The 22819-nt window shown below is 29.1% G+C and overlaps 1 protein-coding gene across 1 annotated transcript in view; it reads left to right on the top strand.

Annotated features, from left to right (window-relative positions):
* LOC107444654 (metabotropic glutamate receptor 6-like) overlaps positions 1-3036 on the top strand; it is a 73216-nt gene extending 70180 nt beyond the window's left edge. Inside the window, exon 7 of the mRNA XM_043047753.3 lies at positions 2726-3036. Coding sequence (XP_042903687.3) covers positions 2726-2904 — 179 coding nt within the window. The 3' untranslated portion in view covers positions 2905-3036. The remainder of the gene's footprint in view (positions 1-2725) is intronic.
* Positions 3037-22819: the final 19783 nt, after the last annotated feature.

Genomic DNA, 22819 nt, shown 5'->3' with positions numbered 1-22819 from the left:
ATTTATATTATTAAGTTAAATTACATATATTATTAAGTTAAATTGCACATATTATTACGTTAAATTACATATATTATTATTAAGTTTATATTATTAAGTTAGTTAAAACTTTTATATTATAAATTATTTTCAATGTAATAGCGAAATAAAGTAAGGTGTTTTTTATTTGTACTAGAAATCAATAAAAAATATTTTAAAAAAAGCAGTACACTTCAATAACTTTCGACTAAGTATCAAATTTTTAAGACTCAGTTGGGAGGGAGAACTGTTGACAGGAGAACCCGTCAATAGTTGGCTATATAAAAGTGTACAACGGGGTGTTTCTTGCATTTATTTTAGCTAAAAATAAAGAATCTGTAATTTCTTTTTGTTTATTACGCAGTATTTTCCCAAAACTCTCCTTATTATATTAACTACTTACTGCATTCTATCTGCTCAATAGCAAATTATGAAAAAGTAAAGACTCTTTCATTGACATTGGGATTGCTTCTAACTTTGCGACCCATTTGGCGATGTAGTTCGGTGATAAAAGGCTCAACTATCTCTTCGCAAATTTATATATCTCTAGATGCGTTAGGAAACGAGATACTTGAAATTTCACAAAAAGCTTGGCCACTTTTCTCTGTCAAAAAAGGTGCATCATGGATCATTTTGGTTTTGATATCTGAATCAAAACACCTTAAGCTTCTACCAAATCTACACCTCCTAGAAGAGAAAAGGCCTCAGCGCGGGTTACCTTAAGTAAGAAATTTGATCTTTTAGTAGTCCAAACTGGATGACATCTTTCGTTTTTTCCTCCACTGCGCAGCTTAGTACCCCGAACGTAGAGAAATCTTTCTTATTTTATCTCTACTGAGCAGTTTATGTTCAATACGTCGGACTACTAAATTGATCTGCGTTAAGGCCTTATATCTTTTGGGTGGAATACTCTAAGTTTCATTGAAAGGAAATAACGTTCAGAGTTGTTGAACAGTTAATCGTGTGCAGATTATAAAACTCAAATCAAACATTGAACTTTCTGTGAATTCACTTAATATTTATTTGATGAATTTCATTTTTCAATATATCCCCTATCAGTAGATTCAGGAAAAGCCATCAAAAGTGTTGATCCTTAATGATAATTCCACTACTTTAACTTTTCATTTTATATCTGAAACTGTTTAAGTAAATAAAAGCCTTTTTGCACACAAATGTAAAATTTATTTATTCAAATATTGTTCATTGAGAAAATAATTTACTACCAATTAACGTTGCATACTCTTTTAGAAAGTTTTAATTAACCGAATCGAAGAAGCTTATTCGGTAAAATTTATTTGTAGCGATGATTCCCAGTTCTGAAATTTCAACACTGGATTATAAAACTGGATATACTCGGTTCGTAATACTGTATCGGTTAATGCTACTAATTTCTTATTAATTGATTAATTAATTTAATAACAGTCGATGCTTGAATTGAAAGGTACATAAATGTTCAGCTTTCCAAACAAAAATATACGAATTAAGAAACATATTAATTGTAACCCCTTCAGGGCGCGTCCCCAGGTGCCAGATCGTGGAATGCCTGTATCAATTCTCTGATCGGTGGTAGGAGGGAAATAAGATAATTCCCGCTGGCCAACAGGCAGAAGTTCAACCTTTCTGAGGCTCTGGCAACTCTATTCCATGGTTTGTACAAAGAGGCGCCGAAGCTGGCCGCCGAAATAGTCCAGACCTTTGATGTTTTCTGAAGATCCATGGACACGAAAACAACAACAACATATTAATTTTATTATTTTAAACGTTTTAAATTTTAAAAACTAAAATTTGAACCGAACTGTAAGGAAATTCAGTGCTTTATCCTTAAATTGAAAGGTTCTTTAACTTTTCAGTCTTACTTTAATGCTAAATCATCAGATGTAGATTGATCTACGTTATACTTGAATTAGTGCAAAGACGTGTTTTAACATGCATTACATTGTGAAGACACGTAAGAAAGGTTTCTAAATCCAGGACTTTACTTACATTATTTAAGCTATTTTATCTTATATGTATGTAAATCTTTCTTACACAATTTGTAATAAATAGTGAAGTAGTATAGTGTTTTATATTTTATTCTTTAACTGTCATTAAACAGTCGACCCAATTTAGGGTTTACGACTACAAGTTTTCAATTCCCCTAGCCTTGTCATTCTGAACCCGATCCAGAGGACAAGGGATCTCCTGGATCAAGTATTAGAGGAAATTTGCCTACGTGGAGGACTTTTTGTTGAAACTAACGTGCATTTGCGTTACATGGAATGGATAATCACGAAGACCTCGCTCGGTTAGCCTGACGGCAAGAGGATTCTAACCTATGATCCGTCTACCACTGAGAATATTTTACGTCAGCACTGTGGTCAGTGCGAGCCAGGTGCGGAATTCATATCTATCAACCATCGCTGGGATTCGAACCAGCGGCTTGCCTCATTAGAAGGCGAACGCTCTATTCCCTGAACCACCACATCTCAAATAGTTGGGTTGTGATGTCGTGTAGTAACCTTAACTTAAGATATCAGCAGGTGCCGAATCACTTGATATCCGTTAATCCACGTTATACTTGAATTAGTGTGTAAAGACGTGTTTTGACAGGTATAACATTGTAAGAACACGTAAGAAAGGCCTCTAAATACAATACATATTTATGCCTGTGAATGATATAATAAGTAAATCTTTCCTACACAATTTATCATACCTTTTTTTTTTACAGGTTCCCTGAAACTAACTGAAATAAATATTAGATTCAGCAGCTCAAGTCCCAACAGGAGGTTTACAACTGCAGCTACTCAAACAAATGATGATATTAATTTCACTAAGATTTCGCGCTGCTCGAGTTGTACAATTTTTAGTGATTCTCTAAAAGATGAAAATAGAGTCATATTGAAATAATTTTTTTTCAAACCAATCTTGCACAAACTTTCAACCATTTGCATCAATACAGAGAAAATAAAGAATTATCCATTACTGTAAACTCAAGGATACTTGAAGCAATATATCTGGTGCCATGATTATATTTTTAGAAGTGGGTAATTATTTTGAAAGGGTGATCCATTTTTTCTGTGTTTTACATTTAAAGTATAAATTAATGAGAGTTTTTTAAAATGCGCATCTATCAAGATTATTTATATCATAATATCAAAATTTATTAATTACTTACTAAGATACATTAATTTATAAGATAAACCTAACATATTATAATCAGTATTAGAAGATATACAGAACATCAGTAATTAGTAAGAAGATATACAGAACATCAATCATTTATAAATAAATTAATAATTCAATTTTAAAAATTGGAAAATTTAAATATTACATTAATTTCCTACATATAATTTAAAATTAGATAATATTTTCAATACTTTGCTGTGTCTTTAAATTGCTAATTTATTACACTAATGATATAATTTTTTAATCATTGTAAAGGTTTATATCATAATGAAAAGTGCTGATTCAGAATAGGTTTTGCTTTAAGTGTTTTGTGTTTCTATGTTATATTCGTCAAAAATATTTCATTTTAGGTAAACTAAATATTGATTGTTTTGCGTATCATACTGTAAATGATACAGATTCATTAGCATGCATACTAACAGATATTTACTGATGAAATGGGGTTTTAATTAATCACGCAATCCAATAAAGTTTCTCATTCAAATTCCAATAATTTGTTAGCTTATTTACTACTGCATCAGTTTCCGAATAGTGAATGTTAAACAAATTCGAACTTAGTTGTTTCTATTTCGTTTGAAAAACTAAATTTAGCTATCGTTAGAGACCTTACTCTCATCTTAATAGTCGAAGCATTAATCAAGTTTTTTGTCAGTGAGATTTTGTATATCTTGAACAAACTAAATACAATTAATTTCAGTGTATTCGTAAATCTCAACTTAACATGAAAAGTGGGTGCATTAAAAAATCCTCCATTGCCCTACAGTGCAGGAAATCTAATCATGTATTTAAGACTTTTTTTTCTGGCTAAAATTCGTCATAACTTGTCTCGTGGCCTAAACTTCTGGATACCGTTTTACATTTTAAAAAGATTGGTATAATTTAGTTGATCTTTCTAATATTCTTTTCCTTCTAAATTTCTAGATTTATTTTTAAACTCCTGGGATTTTTTCCCTACCACCACATAACCTCTTCCTTCTCTCCCTTTTTTTTGTTTAGTTTTCTTAATCAAGCTTTTTACCCCACCCCTACTGGTCGACTGATTTGTTCTGGTTGTAACTTGTACCTGTGTTTCCCTTTTTCTTTCTGTGTTTGAACAATGATGAAGGTTCTTTAGTAGAGATGAAATTACATGTCTAATGGGCATTATTTGTGCTTATTACATATTATTTCGTCTCATTCAATAGTTTAATTTCATAATCGTAACTTGTTTTTTTTATTAACAATGAATTAATAATTGAATCAAAATTTTGACAATTATTATAACCATTGGCGACAATTAAGTAATTTGTAATAATTTGTCATCGTGAAAAAACAAAAAAAGAATTATTTAACAGATTTGCTGCTTAGTTTGAGTAAAAAACCATCGTGAAAAAACAAAAAAAGAATTATTTAACAGATTTGCTGCTTAGTTTGAGTAAAAAACAGCTAGGTCAAAAAATTCTAAAAAAAAGCATGTCAAAACTATAAGCCTGTTTGCCGAAAAGATAAAAATAAAAACAATGTTATATGACGATTTAGCGCTGTTTCTTTACGTACCTATAATACTTAATAAATAGTATTTTTTAATTGATTGGGACAGCAAAAAAAAAGTAAATATTTCTTTAGAACTTCCTTTTCTTTCTTTATTTATTTTGAGCTAAATAATATTATTAACTATTAGTAACTAAATAATATTATTACTATGGATAAATAATATTATTAACTATCCGGGATTTGCATGCATTTCCTCTGGAATGGCACTTGGTTCTCGTTAAGAAATTATTATCTTGACTTAAAATTCAAATGTTTCACAATTAATCAAGAGTTTCATTTGAGCACTTGAAAGATCAATTTCAAATGATTCATATTTAAAAGCCATTTTCTCACGAAATTACCACAATCTCACGAATAAAATTCTAATACAAATAAAAATTCTCCATAATAATCAAAATGAATTCATTTAATTGTTCTTTCATACTTTTAAATATTTATAGTATGAATTATCCTAAAATATTTTAATCTCTCTTTAGTTTTTCATAGTATTGCTGTTTTTAGCACTCATTTCACGTTTTCAGATCATAGTAAGTTTCTAAAAAATCAGCATCAATCGTATATTAATTGTGACAGTGGCAAAATGTAGAATAGTATTCAGCACACATTTCGTGAATTGTTTTTATTAAGTTTTACTTCATGTAAGCAAAACTCCAATGTATTGCATCGTAGTTTTTCATAATATTTCTTGTATTTCAGATATGTTACTTGTGAGAATATATAAAAAAAAATGTTTATTCATATAAATTGCAAATTGCAAAATACAAGGGCTATAATGAAGTTAGGTCTCCAATTTTATTTTACAGAAATGTCAAAATTCATTTATTTTCTTTGACACTTACATCAAATTAACAACTTAAAGGTTAATGTGTTGGTCTGTTTTGTCACATATTGGCCGAAGCACTTAAGAAAAAGATTTGAGAGTGTCTGTATGTCAATTGTGGTACTGCTTGAAACATAGTAATATGCCTTTCTTTTATTTTAATGTTTAAAACTGTATTATTAGAAGCTCAATTTTATAATTTGTTTTCAAATTATTTAAAATAATGTATATTATTTTAATTCAAATACTAGTTTAGTTTTTGATTTATTTGCTAAATTTTGATCAATTAGTTCTCATAAATTTTAATTTATTAATTTATTTATTTTCATTCGTACTTTTTTGTTATCACATTTCCAGTATCGAGGTAAATTGTTTTGAGCGTGTTGTGGACACTCTTACATTTACGTATCGTCCATTTTTCAAAAAAAACATTACGTTATGAGTGTTTCCTTATGCTTAGTGTCCCCTTGAAAACGTCACGTTTATTACTCTTGAAAACTGCGCTTTTATCAATTAACTAACCATTGATATGAAGGTTTTTTGCCCTGAAAATTTTTGAGGGTATTCAGAATTCGGTTTCAGTTGAAATGATCCAAGAAGTTTCAATTGAATGATTCTTCGCTTCGTATAAATTATTTTTCGTGGTCTGGTAGAATGACATCTTATATGTATAATAATAAAACATTTATTTTATTGAGCAGGACTGTGCTTAGGTTTATAATAGAGCAATAAATGTGAACGTATAATAATTTGTTTCAATTTTTTACTGTACATCACTTTTTCAAATGATGATAGATGGGGGAGTTAAATACTTTATTCTTTGTATATATCTGTAATATATAAATATGGTGTTCGTTCTTGGCCGATTGCTGTCTAGCACCGATACTCCTTTTTTATGGATTTCGATTGATACGATTGAAAAAATTAAAGTTAATTTCATTTATTTTTTCTGATTTTTGTTGTTTTTATAATTATGTTATAATTTAATGATAATTTGTTTATAACATCTTTCTGTGCCATATCAACTTCTCCTAATACCTTTGAAAAAGCATTAAACCTTATTTTTCATGTTCTTAGTCTTAGAAGAGTAATTTTAAGATGGAATAAGTCCACTTCAGACCTTCTGAAATTATAACAAAAACTCTCAGCTTATCTTATAATTTTAGATTTAGCTGCATTATTTACTTGGTGTAGCCAAGTAGAGATAAAACTAAAGCATCAGACTAGTATTCAAAAACCAAATAAGAGGCAATGTTAAGCGCGACGACGCTCGAGAATTAATCGTTGAACCATTGTTCCCTTGCACCTTAACATCATCTCATATACGACCAATAATCAGAACTTGCCATTTGTTCCTTACTAACGCTCAAAAGGTGATTCAATTTTTGAGTAGCTTAAAGTTATCTCCTTCTCGAGAATATAATGAGGAGCCGACGTGGTATGAGTACACAAAAACTGTACGACACATCAAATCATTTAGTGGTTATGCAGCAAATTAAACTAACTTTCAACTTTAAGAATGATTATTATGTAATGGAATATTACTAGAAATGAATGAATTTCGTGATTCTACAAAAAAAACAATAGGAGACCTTTTAAAAATAAAGTTTATTACACATTCAAATTAGGTTTAATTGCATTTCTACAGAAATTCAATAGAATTGTTAACTCATATTTAATATTCATATTGCTCAAATCTTATTTAATTCTCTCATTTTTTACATTATTAGAATTGTCTTTTACAACGTGTATGTGCACTGGAAACTGCGTGGAAATGCATTGTCTTGTAAATACTGTAAAAAGTATTGAAATAAAATTCTATATATATATATTTAGTCACTGCTTATTACCTTAATTAAGGCATATTTTACTGTTTTACACTGAAAAATTTCCAGACAAGTTGCCGGCACTCAGAGTATCATAAAATGTTATGGAACAAAAATTCGGATGTACTGTAATTTACAGTAATATTTACTTCAAAATAACATCACTTGACTACTATAATTAAAAAGGTATTGCATTACAAAATTCAGTTCAGAATGCCAGTTCTTTTTGCATAATTTGAATCCAAATATTTTGCAGTGTTCACAAGTAAAATTTTTTTATTACAATGATCTGCCAACAATAATTTACATTTTATCTAGTAGACTCTTTCTTATAAATAGTTTTTATTAGTATTACGTAAAAACAATTGCATTCATTTCCTTCTCTTCACTAAACGAAAATCTACTGGAAGATACACGACCATAACAAAGACATAGACGTCATTGACATAGACGTAACCCTATTCTTTCGACACACTTCTAAAAATCTTCAGTATTTATGATGGTATCTATCTACATGTGGGTTATTATAATCTGCCAACAGTTATTTACACGTTATTTTTAAAACTCTTTCTTATACGAGATGAAAATAGATGGAATAGATGAAAAAAATGCATTTATAGCCACATCAATCTCTTCTTCTGAATGAAAACGACGTCCACATAAGTTCTTTTTTAGATTCAAGAATAACCAAAAATCACACATGGCTAGATCAGGTGAATACGGCGGCTGTTCTATCACTTTAATTTGCTTTTGTTTAAGAAACTCAATTGTTAATTCGGTTGTATGTGAAGATGCATTGTCATGGTGAAGCATTAGTCCCCTAACATTCACTTCTTGTAGAATTTCTGGAAGACATTTAGTAGTATACCAGTAGTTTGCTGTTAGTGTCTTCTGTTCTTCCAACTTGATGGCTTTGACCAATCCCGTACTTCTGAAGAAAGCGGCATACATCACTTTTTTCAGTGCGCGTTGTCTTTTCTCCATTGTCGGCGGGGGATCATTTTCAAAGACCCATACTTTGCTTTCTTGACGCGTTGGAACGTCAAAAAATGGTATGTACGTTTCATCCCCCGTTACAATTTTAGAAATGATGCGGTGGCCACCATCATTTAGCAATTTAAGAGTTTTTTTTTACTGATTCTGGCACGCTCCTCTTCTTGGTGCTCAGTTAGATTGTGGGGAACCCAACGACAAACTAATTTTTTCATATATAATTCTTCATGAATAATTTTGTGTAAGGCTGCAAATCCAATGTTAAGTTCCTTTTTGTATAATTTGATAGGTACAGCGATTATCATCCTTTAAAATTTTTCGTATGGCAGACACATTATCCGGGTTTACTGCTGACGGCGGCCTTCCTGTGTGCTCTTCACCCTGAAGAAAATTACGAGCTCTGATAAATTCTTTAAAAACCATCTGAATACAGTAGCACGAGCTGGAGATTCATCCCTAAATGCTAATTGCGCTAAACGCATTCTTTTTGATTTAATCCTGCTTTAAAATCGTAGAAAATCGCAGCGCGAAAATGTTCTCCCGTCAACTCCATTTTCTCTTCTGTTTAAAATTTATTCTACGCTAAACAAGTTAAAGTAAGTCAGTAAAAAATCGTCTGCTGTGTTAAAATACTTTGTATTTCGAAATTAAGCCGTTTTTTTTATTTTGTAAGTTCTCGAATCTGCGAATCTCAAAAATTTCAGAGTGACCCTCGTAGATAGTTTTTCCGCCAATATGATGTAAGCACCATACTGCTTAAGGTTTTAGTAATGATGGTTCTATGGTTATTATGGTTTAGTATTATGCATGTGATTTGTACATGACTCAATGTTCGCTTCTCTTTATTTCTGTAGAATGACTTCTGTAGCACCAGAAGATCGGGCAAAGAGAGAATGTACAGCGTGGTGCTAAGACCACGTGATTACCAGCATCATCCCCAATCTTATTGGAGGCTATTGGATCGTCTGTTCAACGACGGTTATAAAATAAAATAAAAAGTCTTAACTGGGGCTGTGTATTGCGGACTCATGTTTGCAATATCTTCGGATAGATAGTAGTTAGGAATAAATCCATAACAATCGTTGTCCATTAGTAAGGCTCAAGTTGCTACTTCACGTTCAGCCTTCAATGGTTGAAAGTGAAAAAAGGTTAACGAATTTGTGACCTTAGGTAACGCACTATTTTTTATTTTATAAATTATGGAGCTATTACTTCATAAACTATAGCTTGGGGCGTTACAAGCTTTTGTTTTTGCTGATAAGTTTCATTTTCAATGCAGGACAGTGCATAAGAATCTAAATCATTTCTAGTTTAAAAAATAATCTAGTTTAAAAAATAATATTCATATCTAGTTTAAAAAATAATTTTCTTTAAAAAAAAACTTAATTGAAGTACAGGAAACCTATTTTTTTCTATTTTCGTCTAATTAAATATTCATTTCTAAATTGTCGATTTTCCAGAATATAAAGTACCTTTAATTTTTTAAAAAAATGCAAAGTTTTCTAAAGTTTCAGCAAGAAAAACCATTATGTTTAATGATTTTGCTTATTAATTATTTTTATGCAAAAAATTTAAAAGGTTTTTAACAAATTCTCACAACGCTTAGATATTTTTAAAAATGTTTAAACATGGAAACAGATGTTATAAAAATGAACATGCAAAAAAAAAAAAAACTTTTAGAAGCCTGAATTTATTAGAAGCGCTTACGCTGTAGCAAGATGTGTACATAAAAAAAGACGAAGCAATATGAACGTTGATTTAAAATAATTAGCATTTAAACTCTAGATCGTGTGAAGTAAATTTTTTCACAAAATCATTAAATCCTTGGCAGTTTCCATTTTCTTTTGTTTTTAAAAAGAATATCGTTATTTTTTTATGATAGATGATCTCAAAATAATAATATTTATTACAATCTAAAAGAAATCGTTTTACAAAGAGTTAACAAAAGAAAACTGCTTCGTGATTTGCTATATTGTTAGCCTTTTTTTTCTTCTTAATTTAAAAGGATTTAACAGACTTAATAGTGTTAGTTTTATTACACATGTTTTATCGTGCATGTCTTTTAAAAACTAAAATTATCTTTAAAAAAAAGTTTTTTCTCTTTATTTTTGTAAATTCTTGAAAAATAAGGCTTTTTAATTTATTTGGCTTAGATCTTTTATCTTTTCATCAACTAATATTAAGATAAATTAGCTATTAGAAAAATTGCAAAATTTATTTTTTCGCTATTATTTCCTTTTTTTCTTTTTCTTGTTTATAATTGAATTTCAAAGTAAGAAGAAGAAGAATGATCATAGAAAACATTTTGTCGCATGACTAATATTTTTATCAGAAAAACCTTGCTTTTTTAAACTAAAGTTTTGAATATTTAAATTTGCTACATATTTTGAAAGTTTGAAAAAAATGTTGAAATTAGTTTTAGACACAATTGAAACACCACAGACAACAAGTTGACACAACTTGAAATAAATTGTATGGATTATTGTTGTAATTAAGGTACTTAAGAAATATATGCAAGAACAATAATTCCCACTAATAAACTAAAATCAACGAAGCTTTTTACGATTAATCAAACAATCCACAATTCTATTTTATTTCAATACCTTAAGAAGAAAAAATTGGCTGTAAAATATATGAAAAAATAACGCAGAAAAAGGATAATTATTTTTTAATTTTGGAAATAATTTCAGGATGTTCTGTACTGAAAAGAGCCTACCCTTAATATATATTTTTAAAATGCTTCTTAATTGTGAAAATCTTTATATATATTAGAGTTTGTAAAGCTCTATCGGCATCTAACGAATCATCACTTACTATTAAGGAAAGTGAGACTGAAAACATTAAAATTAGTTTAATGATTGAAGAAAGCAAACAAAAAACAAGAATCATAAGGCAGTAAAACTTTTCTTTGCACTTACTTCAAATTAGTGACTCGGCAAATGAGTGTTTTTGTCTTAAACTTTTAAATGTTAATGTCTGACCCGTAATTTGTGTATACTTTTTTATTTCATTCTTGAAAAGAATTTTAAAAATATATATTATCAGCTAAATGCCCATCACCACTGCAGAGAATCGGAATTGAGATGGCATGTCTTGTGATCATCCTCAGACCGTCACCAATAGCCCATTGTGCTGCTCTAGTGCGAAGTAAATGAACTACAACAAAACAGCAAAAACAACTATCTAAAAATTCGTTCTTCGTTAGGAGTGAAAAATTAATCAACAAATCAAAACCGAACAATAGTACAAAATCATACACAAAACTAAAAGACAGTACCAGCACAATTAATAACAGCAACAATACATCGTGTGAACAATTCGTCGTTGGCACAATTCATAGTGAGTACAATTCATCGTGGGGGAAAAATCGTTATGGAAAAAATATTTGTTAGCACAATTAATCTCAACTGCAATTCGTCTTGAGCCCAACTCATTGCAACGACATATTATCTTACACTTCAAGTAGTAATTGTAGCAATGTATTAGTAATCTCGTAAAAATTGTATTTATTGCAATTCTAATAATTTAGACTATTGAATGCTAGAAAATTCATTAGCTTCAAGAAGACTTCAGTTTATATGCATGAATTAATTATAAAAATGAACACCTACAGTTTAAGTGAATTTTTTTAGCCTACATAGATAATTAAGCAGTTGGTAAATTTTTCATGTTAATAAGTTAAACGTGAATTCTATAACTTTTTTTCTATTCCTTACTGATACTTAAAATTTGTTGGGTTTAGTTGTAAAAAATAAATAAAAACAAGCCTTTTATTTTGGGGGATTTCTTTCTGCTATTATATGTTCTTTGGCTGATTTTTCTATGTGGTAGATGTATGCAAATGGGGAAAAAGTTAGGAAAAAAAGTGTCAAAAATCCTGTTGCCATTTTATGAGCATCTTTAGGAATAATATTTTTTCTTTTATCTGTTTCTAAATTTCTTTTTAACTGCATTTTCAAGATTCCTCAAATTTTCTATTGCTGATAAAATATAAAATCGATAAATTTTGATCAATAATTCAACTAAAGAATGTTTCATTGAAAAAAAAATCAGTACCATCCCAGATGTCTCTTATTCTGTTCTTCTAAAAATTAACAGATAATCTAGATCTCCTAGATTCTCTGTTAATTTTTTAAAGATGCTGGTTAAAAAGTTTTGAAGGTTAATAAATCCCCTCATAGAAACTAATTGCAAAGAAATCGATCTTTATTTGTTATAACCAAAACTTTATCCTTTGCTTTATCTTTAATTATTTATATCCGATTCGCATATGCATTTTAATTTAATAATTAAATCAAGTGTTTTTCTTTCGATAGGATACCCAATTATTTTTAAATATACTCAAATTTCACGAAAATTTCTTCGTTTTTGACAAAGCCGTTTCTTGATAGATGCTCCGAGCGAACATTTCATCAAAGTGACAAAATAACTAATGTCACTTCTTCGAGGAAACAAATTTTGTCATTCTATTGCCCTCCCCCCCCCCAAAAAAAAAAATTTTTTAGTACCTAGTGTACTGAATTTTTCAAATAATCACTTTGGCACATTGGCTTTCAACATATAGTTGAGTCGACGTCACCCTAAAATCAAAGGAAAGACACCTAGAACAAAGAGATAAATTCCCCTGATGTCCGAGGCAGGGTTCGAATCCGGGTTCTTCAGGGCACTTGGCCAACTCCTTGCCCACTATACAGCCAACCAGCGATTACCATTTTTTTTCTCCATTGACTAGTCTTCAGCTTAGTTTCGTTATTCCAGTTAAGTATCTCCCAATAATGCACTACGATGGGGTGTTTCAAGTGAAATAATCAATGTCGTCAGATATTTTAAAGTTTCCGTTTTGCCACATCCTACATCATTTCGCTACGAAACAACTAGAAATATAGCTCAAGGATTACTGAGTCGTCAAAAGTGAGAGTTTTCTTTCGGAGAGTGTAATGGAATCTGAAATGTAAAGACAGTTATTTTGAAAGAATAACAAAAGAAAAAACAAAGTGAGACTCAAAAATTACGAGTATAAACCATTGCGAAGTCGATAACTACAAACGTATTATGAACGGAAAAAAAAACACGAAATGAGGTGAAAAGAATAGAGAAATGCCAAACTTTTTACCTAACGAAACGGATTTTTGTCAGTTAATTTTGTAGCCATATTTTTTAAAACTTTTGTTTTAACTCACGAGTTAAATTGTGTGCTAATGTATGTAGCTTCGAATTGAAATGCCTGATCCAGTTATTGCAAGTGGCAAAGGTTAAGCACCATCAATAAAAGTCTCATTACACCCACTCCAATAAACGGAGAAATAATTCTGAAAAATTAAAGTATTCTATGGCAATGCCATTTCTGGTTGAACAATAGTACTGGTTAATAAAACGAAAAAATACGCTATTTAAACCATTCATTCAGTAATTTTTCCGGTCATAAATCTAGGGTTTATCGGATATTCAGGATTTCAAATTTATAGTTTCCACCCCTTTAGTAAAAAATAGAAAACAAATAATAAAAAAAAATACAAAAATAAATTTAAACGAATTAATGGCTTTTAATAGTATAGTTCTAAGGAATCATGATATAATTACCAAATTTTACCACATTTACCAAATTCTATCTCATTATAAAACCATATTTTATTGCTAATTTTACTAAAATTATTACCAAAGCGCTTAAGTAAAAATTACCGAGTTTTTCGGTGATCAGAAATAGTACGATATTCTCGTAGTTTAAGACCGTACTTTTTTTTCTCAGTAAATAAGCAGCATTTATAATTCCGAGTAAAACTAGGTTCGAACTTTTTATGATTTTCTATATGATTTTCTTGCCTTGTGGACGATTAATTGAGTTAAAATAGGATTTGAATTGCGTCTAAATTTATAGAAAACAAAAGTATTTATTTATGACCCTTTCAAAAAAATAATGTGTTTTTGAGTTTGTTTCGAGGTTGACAGATGTAAAAAAATACACCTAAGGTAGAAAATGAGGTTATGTTTTGCACCAAAAGTAGCCTCATTAATATACCTCAATTTCAACCTCATTTTCACCTCACAAAATTAACCTCATATATAATTCAGGAATAACTTTAGTTTAGAACGGGTGAAATTATTTTCACCTCAAATATACGTATTTGGTAAAGTGTAGCAAAAGTAATCAGTATACTGCTCAAAAACAACCTCCCTAATCCGGTCTAAGTTAGATTTCCATCAACCTCTAAACAACCGTAAGTGTTAATAAAACAACTTCATTCTTGGTCTAACACCTTGGGTGGGTATTAATCTTCTAAGGTTGTTCTTGAAATCAACTTCGAACAGACCTCAAAACAATCTTGACACTTCAAAACAACCTCAAATAAATCTCAAAAATACCTTAAATTTCTGTACGGGCATGCACAGTTATCTACAAAGCGAGAAGCATTCATACCAGTTAAATATTATTCAAATTTGTATAAACAAAGTTTTATTATTAAAAATTTATTGTTATTAAAATATTAGTATTAAAAGTATTAGTATTAAAAAATATCTTTTCGCCATTCCATTACTTAAACTGATTCTTTCACTAAAAGATTAAAATAGAATTAAATATCCTGTTTACTTTTATTTTAAATGGACTATTTTGATTTAAAATGCATACTTAGAATAGACTGGCACCGCCGAAATATTGTAACTGAATTCAATGCTTTTGAAAGATTCAAGAAAAAAAAATATTCAATATTTCTTTCAGTAGTAAACTGTCAAGAAGGTAAATAAGGGGCATTGCAAATATGTAAATGAGAAAATTGCATTTTTTTAGATATGCAACAGGTTTTTTTAAATATAGCACAATAACTCTTCTTTTATAAAGAGAAAAATATATTGAGAAGTGGTCAGCTGGACATAACTTTATAAAACTAAATGTATATGAGTGAAATTGAAAATGAAATTCGTTTTTCCTTTTCCATTATTTGTACCAGTAATAAATAAAAATGTTTTTATTTGATCCCTTTTTTATATTATAGCTTACATAAATATACTATAAAAAATCTGTTAAATTTACTAATAAAATTGTCAACCGGTAGGTCAGTATGAAACTGCTTATTTTACAACAAAAATAAAAAATAAAATAAAATAAAACAGACGCGCATATTTTAAGCTGAAAAGTACTGTTATTTTGGCAAATAAATTCCATTGACTTAATAAACTATTATTATTATTAAAAAATAAACTATAAACTAACTATATGAGAATCGCAATAGGTGTGAACCGAAAGCAGCATTTATACTCACTTAAAATGAACGAGTGAAAATAACTCAACTTGAGTGCTATTTAACTCTTTCATCCAGAAAAAAGCGGCCTTCTCATCTTGAGTTAAAATCACTCAGGTGAAAGAGTTATATGGAAATAGCTCAAGTTTGAGTGAAAAAAATTTCTCTCAAACATGAGTTATTTTCACTCGTGTTTGAGTAATTTTCAGTATTACTTGAGTGGATCGTTTTCACTCAAACTTGAGTGATTTTCACTCGCGTTTGAGTGATTTTCAGTGTTAATTGAGTGGATCGTTTTCACTCAAACTTGAGTGATTATATGTATCACTTGATTGGGTCCTTTTAACTTGAATTTGTGTGAATTTCAATCATTTTTTATTCATAATTAGCATCCTTTAAGTGAATATATTTTAATCATACTGTTCAATTGTTCATGGATGAAAGCCCTTATATAGCAAGACGGAAAAGAGACAAAACTGATCAGAGATGCCAACTGCTCCGGACACGTCAAAATAATTAAAAAAAAAACGGTAAATAACTACAAAGTAAATTTTGCAAATATTTGACTATTTTTGCTTGACTTTTAAAAGATATGGCATGACATAAGTACTATAGAGTTGTGAATTATATAAGCGTACGAATTATTTAAAAATAGTGGTGGATAAAAATCTGCTAAATTGAATTTATTAAACCAAGTATCACAATTGATATACTACCACTTTAAAATATATATTTGCTGTCCGAAACAATTTGGCATCTCTGACTGGTACGTAAGATATTTCATTCCAGCCTTTTTTTCGAAAAACTGCTTCTTTTCCATGATAGAGTAGATATTGTTGAATAGTTTAATAAAAGAAAAAGTAAACTCCTCTCAAAAACTAGCTATAACTGAAAAAAATTTACTATCAGCCTTTTATCTTTTCCGTCTCGCTTTCATCCCTACCAGTGTTCAATGAGTTATCGACAAATTGGCATTGTCACAATGCCAACCTTCATCTATCAAAAGGTACCTCATGTTAAAATCAAGTTAACATGTCTTATATACCAGTGAATTGATGTTTATTTTTCGTAGTGGTAGTTACGCCACGAACGTAAAATAAAAGTGAAGACAAAATCAATTTAGATCGCAGAACATAACAATTTCATTTAGATTTATTATCGTTTGCTTCTTAAAATAAAACGATAGAAATTGCAGCTTATAGCTCGCACTCAATTAAATAATAAATAAATCACTCAAGTTTGAGCTAAGAGCACTCAAATATTGCTTAAATAAATACCACTCAAGTTTGAGTAAACGCAAACAAAAATTTCGCTCAAATAAGAGTGTATTTCACTCAAGCTGAGTTAAAAAAATTCAACTCATTTTTGAGTAGGAGAAATCACTCTTTCATTTTAAGAGAGTACAGCCAGTCGATGTGGGATTCGAACCTGGGTCACCTCATTGAGAGCAATCACTCTGTCCTCTGAGATAATACAGGCCTAGTAAGAGAAATTGTCAAGTCAGGAACAGGTCAGTCAGAAGAGATAATACAGGCCTAGTAAGAGAAATTGTCAAGTCAGGAACAGGTCAGTCAGAAGAAAAATCTTAACACTAAACATACCAACACTTAATATATACCTATTTCTACTATAGCCGGTCATATTTCTTCTAATTATTATTATTTCTATAATTCTTATAATTATTCCTATAACTAATATTATTTCTTCTAAGAACTTGTGCTGCCTTGATTATCTCGACATTTTTCTGTGTAAAAACTAACAGTTAATTAGAAATGAGGTAAAGCCATCAAAATAAAATATAAACTACTTACCGAAACATTTAGTTTCTGCCACTTTTTCTTACGCAAAAATGCCAATTTAAAATTTTAGGTACTTTCTTGAAATTTGAATTCACAGTTATTCTGATTGAACTAACAATGCAACAGTCTTTGCAAAAATGTGCAACTCATCGAATGAAATACGTTGCATACATCGAATTCATACACGCATTACATCGCAATTTGTGATCCTATAACCTCATATAACAATAAATTGTTCTCCCGGTCAAATAACCGGTTGTGATAGAAAAAGGTATACGCCAAGTATTATTCGAAACAAACAAAATACAAAAAATACAATAATAGAATATTAACTGTATATAATTGTTAGAAAAAGACAAATGTGCAGAAACGATAAGATGATAAGCGCATTTTCGATGCAAAAGTTCTTTAAACGGTCATTTGACCGGTTATGGTATGTTTAGGGTTAAACGTAAAAATATTATTTATTAAAACATTATTTAATGTAAAAGCGTTTTAAATTATATCAATATACTCGTATAAAAATGTGTGGCAAGTTAACTTACAGACAATAGTATACCTAAAGAAATATAATAATCAGGCAGAGTATCAACTTGGCAATAAAATCGACTAACAATTTGTTTAAAAGAATTTCAAAACCATAAAATAATATCTGAAAAATAGGAGCAAGTATAGAAAATAACCATAAAATGATTTGAAAACAAAATTGAGTTATCGTACGATAAGTTAATCTGCAAGGAAAAAACTAGAATTTGAAATGATGACTTAAATCTGCTTATGATTAGGATAAAACCGTTTTGTCAACCTAACAGTTTTCTTCGCAACAAAACAGTTTTAAAAGTGTCAAATATTAAAAAAAAGTCTGTAAAAAGAATGACAATTTTTACAGCAATTTTACAATACAATTTTTGCTTTCTAGGATATATGACAGTGATGGATGATGTCAAATCAAATTAACGAATTGAAATGAATAAACTACTACACTTTCTCGCGAAAAAATCTTAAATAACAATTTATTTTATTGTTATTTTGCCATATTCAAATAAAACTATTAACAATACTATACTATATTGAAACTTTACCATGAAACTAACCATATTGAAACTATAGACTACTAACCGTAAATAACATGGTATTCCAACTGTGAACTGGGAGGAAAATTGTTTATTCACTGCTTTCACCTGATATGGTTAAGCAACCAGAATTTCATCACATTAACTAAGCCCACCTATTGAAGCTTCTTAGTTCCCTACAACTGCGCACAAATTATAGCCAAGATCTGTCAGTCAAAGAACAGGGGCTCGAGTCCCAGCATTGACACCGCAATATTTCCTCCATTCACACGTGAAGAGCTTCCAATGCCCTGAACTCTACATTGACCATTACAAAAGGAAAAGCTTATCTCCTGTATTCACGTTTTAAAGCCATGTGGGCAGTATATGGTTAAAAAAAGTTCTGTAATCTTTTTCATAACTATAATTGTTGTAAATTCCTTCAAACCGTGATAGTAAAAAACTGTTCTTTACCGTAAAATTTAATGTTAATGGGATGGACTGACTGCTGCCTGTTATTTTGCTGTAATTTTAGTATAACAATTCTAACAGTGCAAAATGTATATTTCGTTACCGTCTAAAAAAAAAAAGAAAAGAAGTAGTTATATACGCATTTTAACTCATATCTTTAAAAAATGCAATTGGTGTCATATAATTTATATATTATTTTTTTGTTCACTAATTTTTTCGGTTCACATTTTTTTTCCTTTTCAGCCGAGAGTGGAAAGATGTAAAAGAGAAAAAAAACGCTTCTTGAGGCAGATCATCGTTCGAACATTCAAATACTCTAAAATTTAATGAGTACTACCGATTTTTGAGAGCTATTAACTGAAGATTATGTGTTACAAACTGTGGAAAACCAGTTTTTCTTATGTAAAATTACTAAATTTAAATTTTTGTATCTATTTGAAAATGTTAATTTATTTTTCATTTAAATTTAAAGTAATGTTTTTGAAAAGTGGTTATTATTAATTTACGATTTCTCATAAGAAGTTTATAAAAATATCTTCTTCAAATGCAATAGTTTTCATTCATATTTAAAAAAATATACTTAAAATTCCTTTCTGAAAGCATAATGAAAATAAATGTTTTAATAAGCAAATATTAGCTTTGAAGATAAAACTTAAAAAGGAAATAAATATAAAGAAATACCATACTTTAACATTAATTTCGCTTCTCAACAATAATCTTAAGTTCAAAATTTTATTTGTAAAAGTTTCTTTAGAAAATGCTGTTACTAATGTTTCTAAATTCTTCTCATTAATTCTAGTTAAAACAACATTTTCTTTCATACAACATTTTGTTCAAATATAACATTTATAGATTCAAGAATATCAGATTTACCAAAAACAAGAAAAAATCATTTCATCGTAGAACAAACAAAGACATTTTTTGATTCAACTTTTCCCTTTCAAATGTTCCCTGTAATTTGAATTTACATGTATACGCTTTAAAAAATGCCACATTAGAATGCATGTCATAGTGCTCTTCTTATAATAAAAGTTTGATCGCAAAATCAAAAGAAAATAATTGTATTTAAGATTTCTAGCAATGCAGAAAATTGTTTGAAAAAGTCCCGCATACAAGGAATATTTCAATTTAAAGTTTCAATTCTTTTAAAATTAAGTTAGAGATAGAGTAAATATTTAAGTCTTTTTCTAACTTTATAACTAGTGAAACTATATTGATTTTATTTTGCATTAATTTAATTAACTAAATGGAGAGCAAATTTTTATGACAGCAACTATATAAAAAGAAAATATATCGAAAATTAACTAGTAATGAATTTCAGTTGCATTGGCTTTTAATCAACTAAGTGAAAAATACGATTTGGTTGCTTATTAATATGAATTTAATCTTATAATGAATATTAATAAGAACCTCTTGAACTAATTTTTAAGCATGAAACATTTTGATTGGAATTTCATTTTTTAAGTTTTCGTTAATGGATAGTTTATTAACTAAATTTTAAAATGGATTATTAACTGAAAATTTTTATTGTTTTTACTTCAATTTAAAACGTAAAGACACTGCAATATAATAGTTCGAGTTTCATTAGAAATTTGCGCGTAAATTTTTTTATTGCCACGAAAAACTCTTCCTGTTCGCATCGTTCACCAACACCGTTGTTGTTTCTCATTTACTGTTATTTTTCTTTTAACAGTCAATGTTTTTCACAAAAAAACAAATAATATTTTACTAGTAAATTATAATTTATTTTAATTTTATTCATTTGTATATTAGAAAATAACACAGATGACTTTGTTACTATTCAAATCGTAATGAAATGAATCTAGTAACGGTGATATCTGGATAACAGGATATTACACACGGAAATAAAAGTCTGGTAAATTACCACGCCTTATGATAATGACATTTCTGTCAAAAAATATAATTCTGATAATTAAAGCCAAAGTACACGCGGTATTTAAACCTTTCATCTGGTAACATTTCCGTTCATATAGTAGCGCTGTAAATTTAGAGGTATTCAAAGTTATAATTACTATTACCACACATTTCACAAAAAATGCAAAATGAAAAAGTTAATTCAACCGAATAAATGGTTTTTATACCAGGTATTAAGGTATTATGATAAAATATAAAGTTTTATCACATATTATAAAACCTTATTTTCTTGTTAATTTTACCAAAATCATTCAAATAACTTCGGTAATAATTACCGAGGTTTTGGGTATTCTTATAGAGCCAGAAACACGGTAAATTTTAGCATATTCGAGTAGTTTTGACTGTACTTTTTTCAGTGTAAATATCATAATATATTATTTAAATTAGTTTGTAAATTATTTTTTAAAAATTTATTAAAGAAAATTCCTATCCATCTCCCTCCTATCTTTAAAGAAAATCTGAATTTTCAGCAATAAAGCTAAGAAGAAAGGAGAAAGAGATTTACGTATTAGGAAGCGATATACCAATATTTATGATCACATTCTGTCTCAAAAAAGTAGGCAACACTATATTGCTGTGTATAAAACATTTACTGAAAAACACTTCATTTCCCTTGAGTATAAGAAAAACATATACTCAGCACGAACCAACAAAAAGAAGAAACTGTCACCACAAAGTAAGAAGCAGAAACTCAGTGGGAATAATTGAATTGCGTCGTGTTGATAACTTACTTATCAATCAATACCAGAACCGAAAGAAAAATATACTGTAACGCACCAAAATCTTTTTTTATGAGGAGACGCTACATTGATTTGAAGAAACAATATTCGGTTTATATGTTATTCGGTCTCTGTTTTAAGATATTTGTGTGGAAAAAATTTTTAATTTAAATAAGAAAAGTATGTGTTCTAAAAAATAGTACACAATTATTTTTAAAAAAAAAGGAGAAAAAAGACATTTAATACATTAAAAATCGTCATTATATTCTATTATTTATTTCTATTTTTGTTCACTTACTAAACTAATTTTATTGCTTATTATTATCAATCATTTATAACGGATGTATTTCTAACTGTTTCAATAATTGCAAACAAATTCATGAGACATTAATTATTTTAAATTCATCTTAATGTTAGACTAAATCAATTGTGGATTTCAGCACCTGCTAAATCTGTTTTATATTTATCTATTGATATTTTATTTGCGTATATCTTTTATGGTGATAAGCATGTTTACATAAATAGACTCACTAAAGGTATTAAAAATCAAGTGGATTAATGAATTTTATTTCCTTTTATTTATGGAATATATTTTGAAAATTCAACAAACTGCAAGCGGATTTGTGCATTATAGCTTTAAATCAATACCAGAAGACTTCTCTTCTGCTCCATCTATTCACCAAACCCTTTTTCTGAAAAGTCATTTTGCTTACAAAGCTTAATATTATTATAATTTCATGTAAATACTGATAGTTAATATGTTAATCGTAATGAAATAGATGACACAATTAGATAGGACACACAGTTTTGCTCCCTAACGGTATATAACGATAACCTTAGTTCCCTTTCTCTCTTTTATTTTATTACTTTTATAACTTTAAACACCAACGCAAGAATGAGAATATAAAATAAAGATGTCTAGAAAGTTGAAGGAAATTTTTTACTTAAATGGCCAAATAGCTATTATTTGTTGAAGATAGTGAGATAAGATTCGTGAAAAAAGGTACCTAAAATTATAATAGCTTTCAAATGAATTGGAAGTTTGAAAAATAAAACTAATTTAAAAACAACTTTCAGCACGCGAAGGTTCAACTCTTCATTCTATTTCTGCGAGTATTCTTTAGTATATTTTACTACAAATTTAACATTTAATACTTCTCTCAGAACAGGGTATAATTAAGTAATCGGAAAGAAAAACCTTCTAAATCATTTTGTGTTATTTTTACATCTCTGATTGACAATCGACACATTTA

The sequence above is a fragment of the Parasteatoda tepidariorum genome, chromosome 2 (genome assembly GCF_982258835.1).
Source record: "Parasteatoda tepidariorum strain Cologne lab strain chromosome 2, Ptep-v5.0, whole genome shotgun sequence".
In the NCBI taxonomy this organism is placed as follows: Eukaryota; Metazoa; Arthropoda; class Arachnida; order Araneae; family Theridiidae; genus Parasteatoda; species Parasteatoda tepidariorum.
Note: the sequence above shows the minus strand (reverse complement) of the source record. Positions and strands in the feature narration are given on the sequence as shown.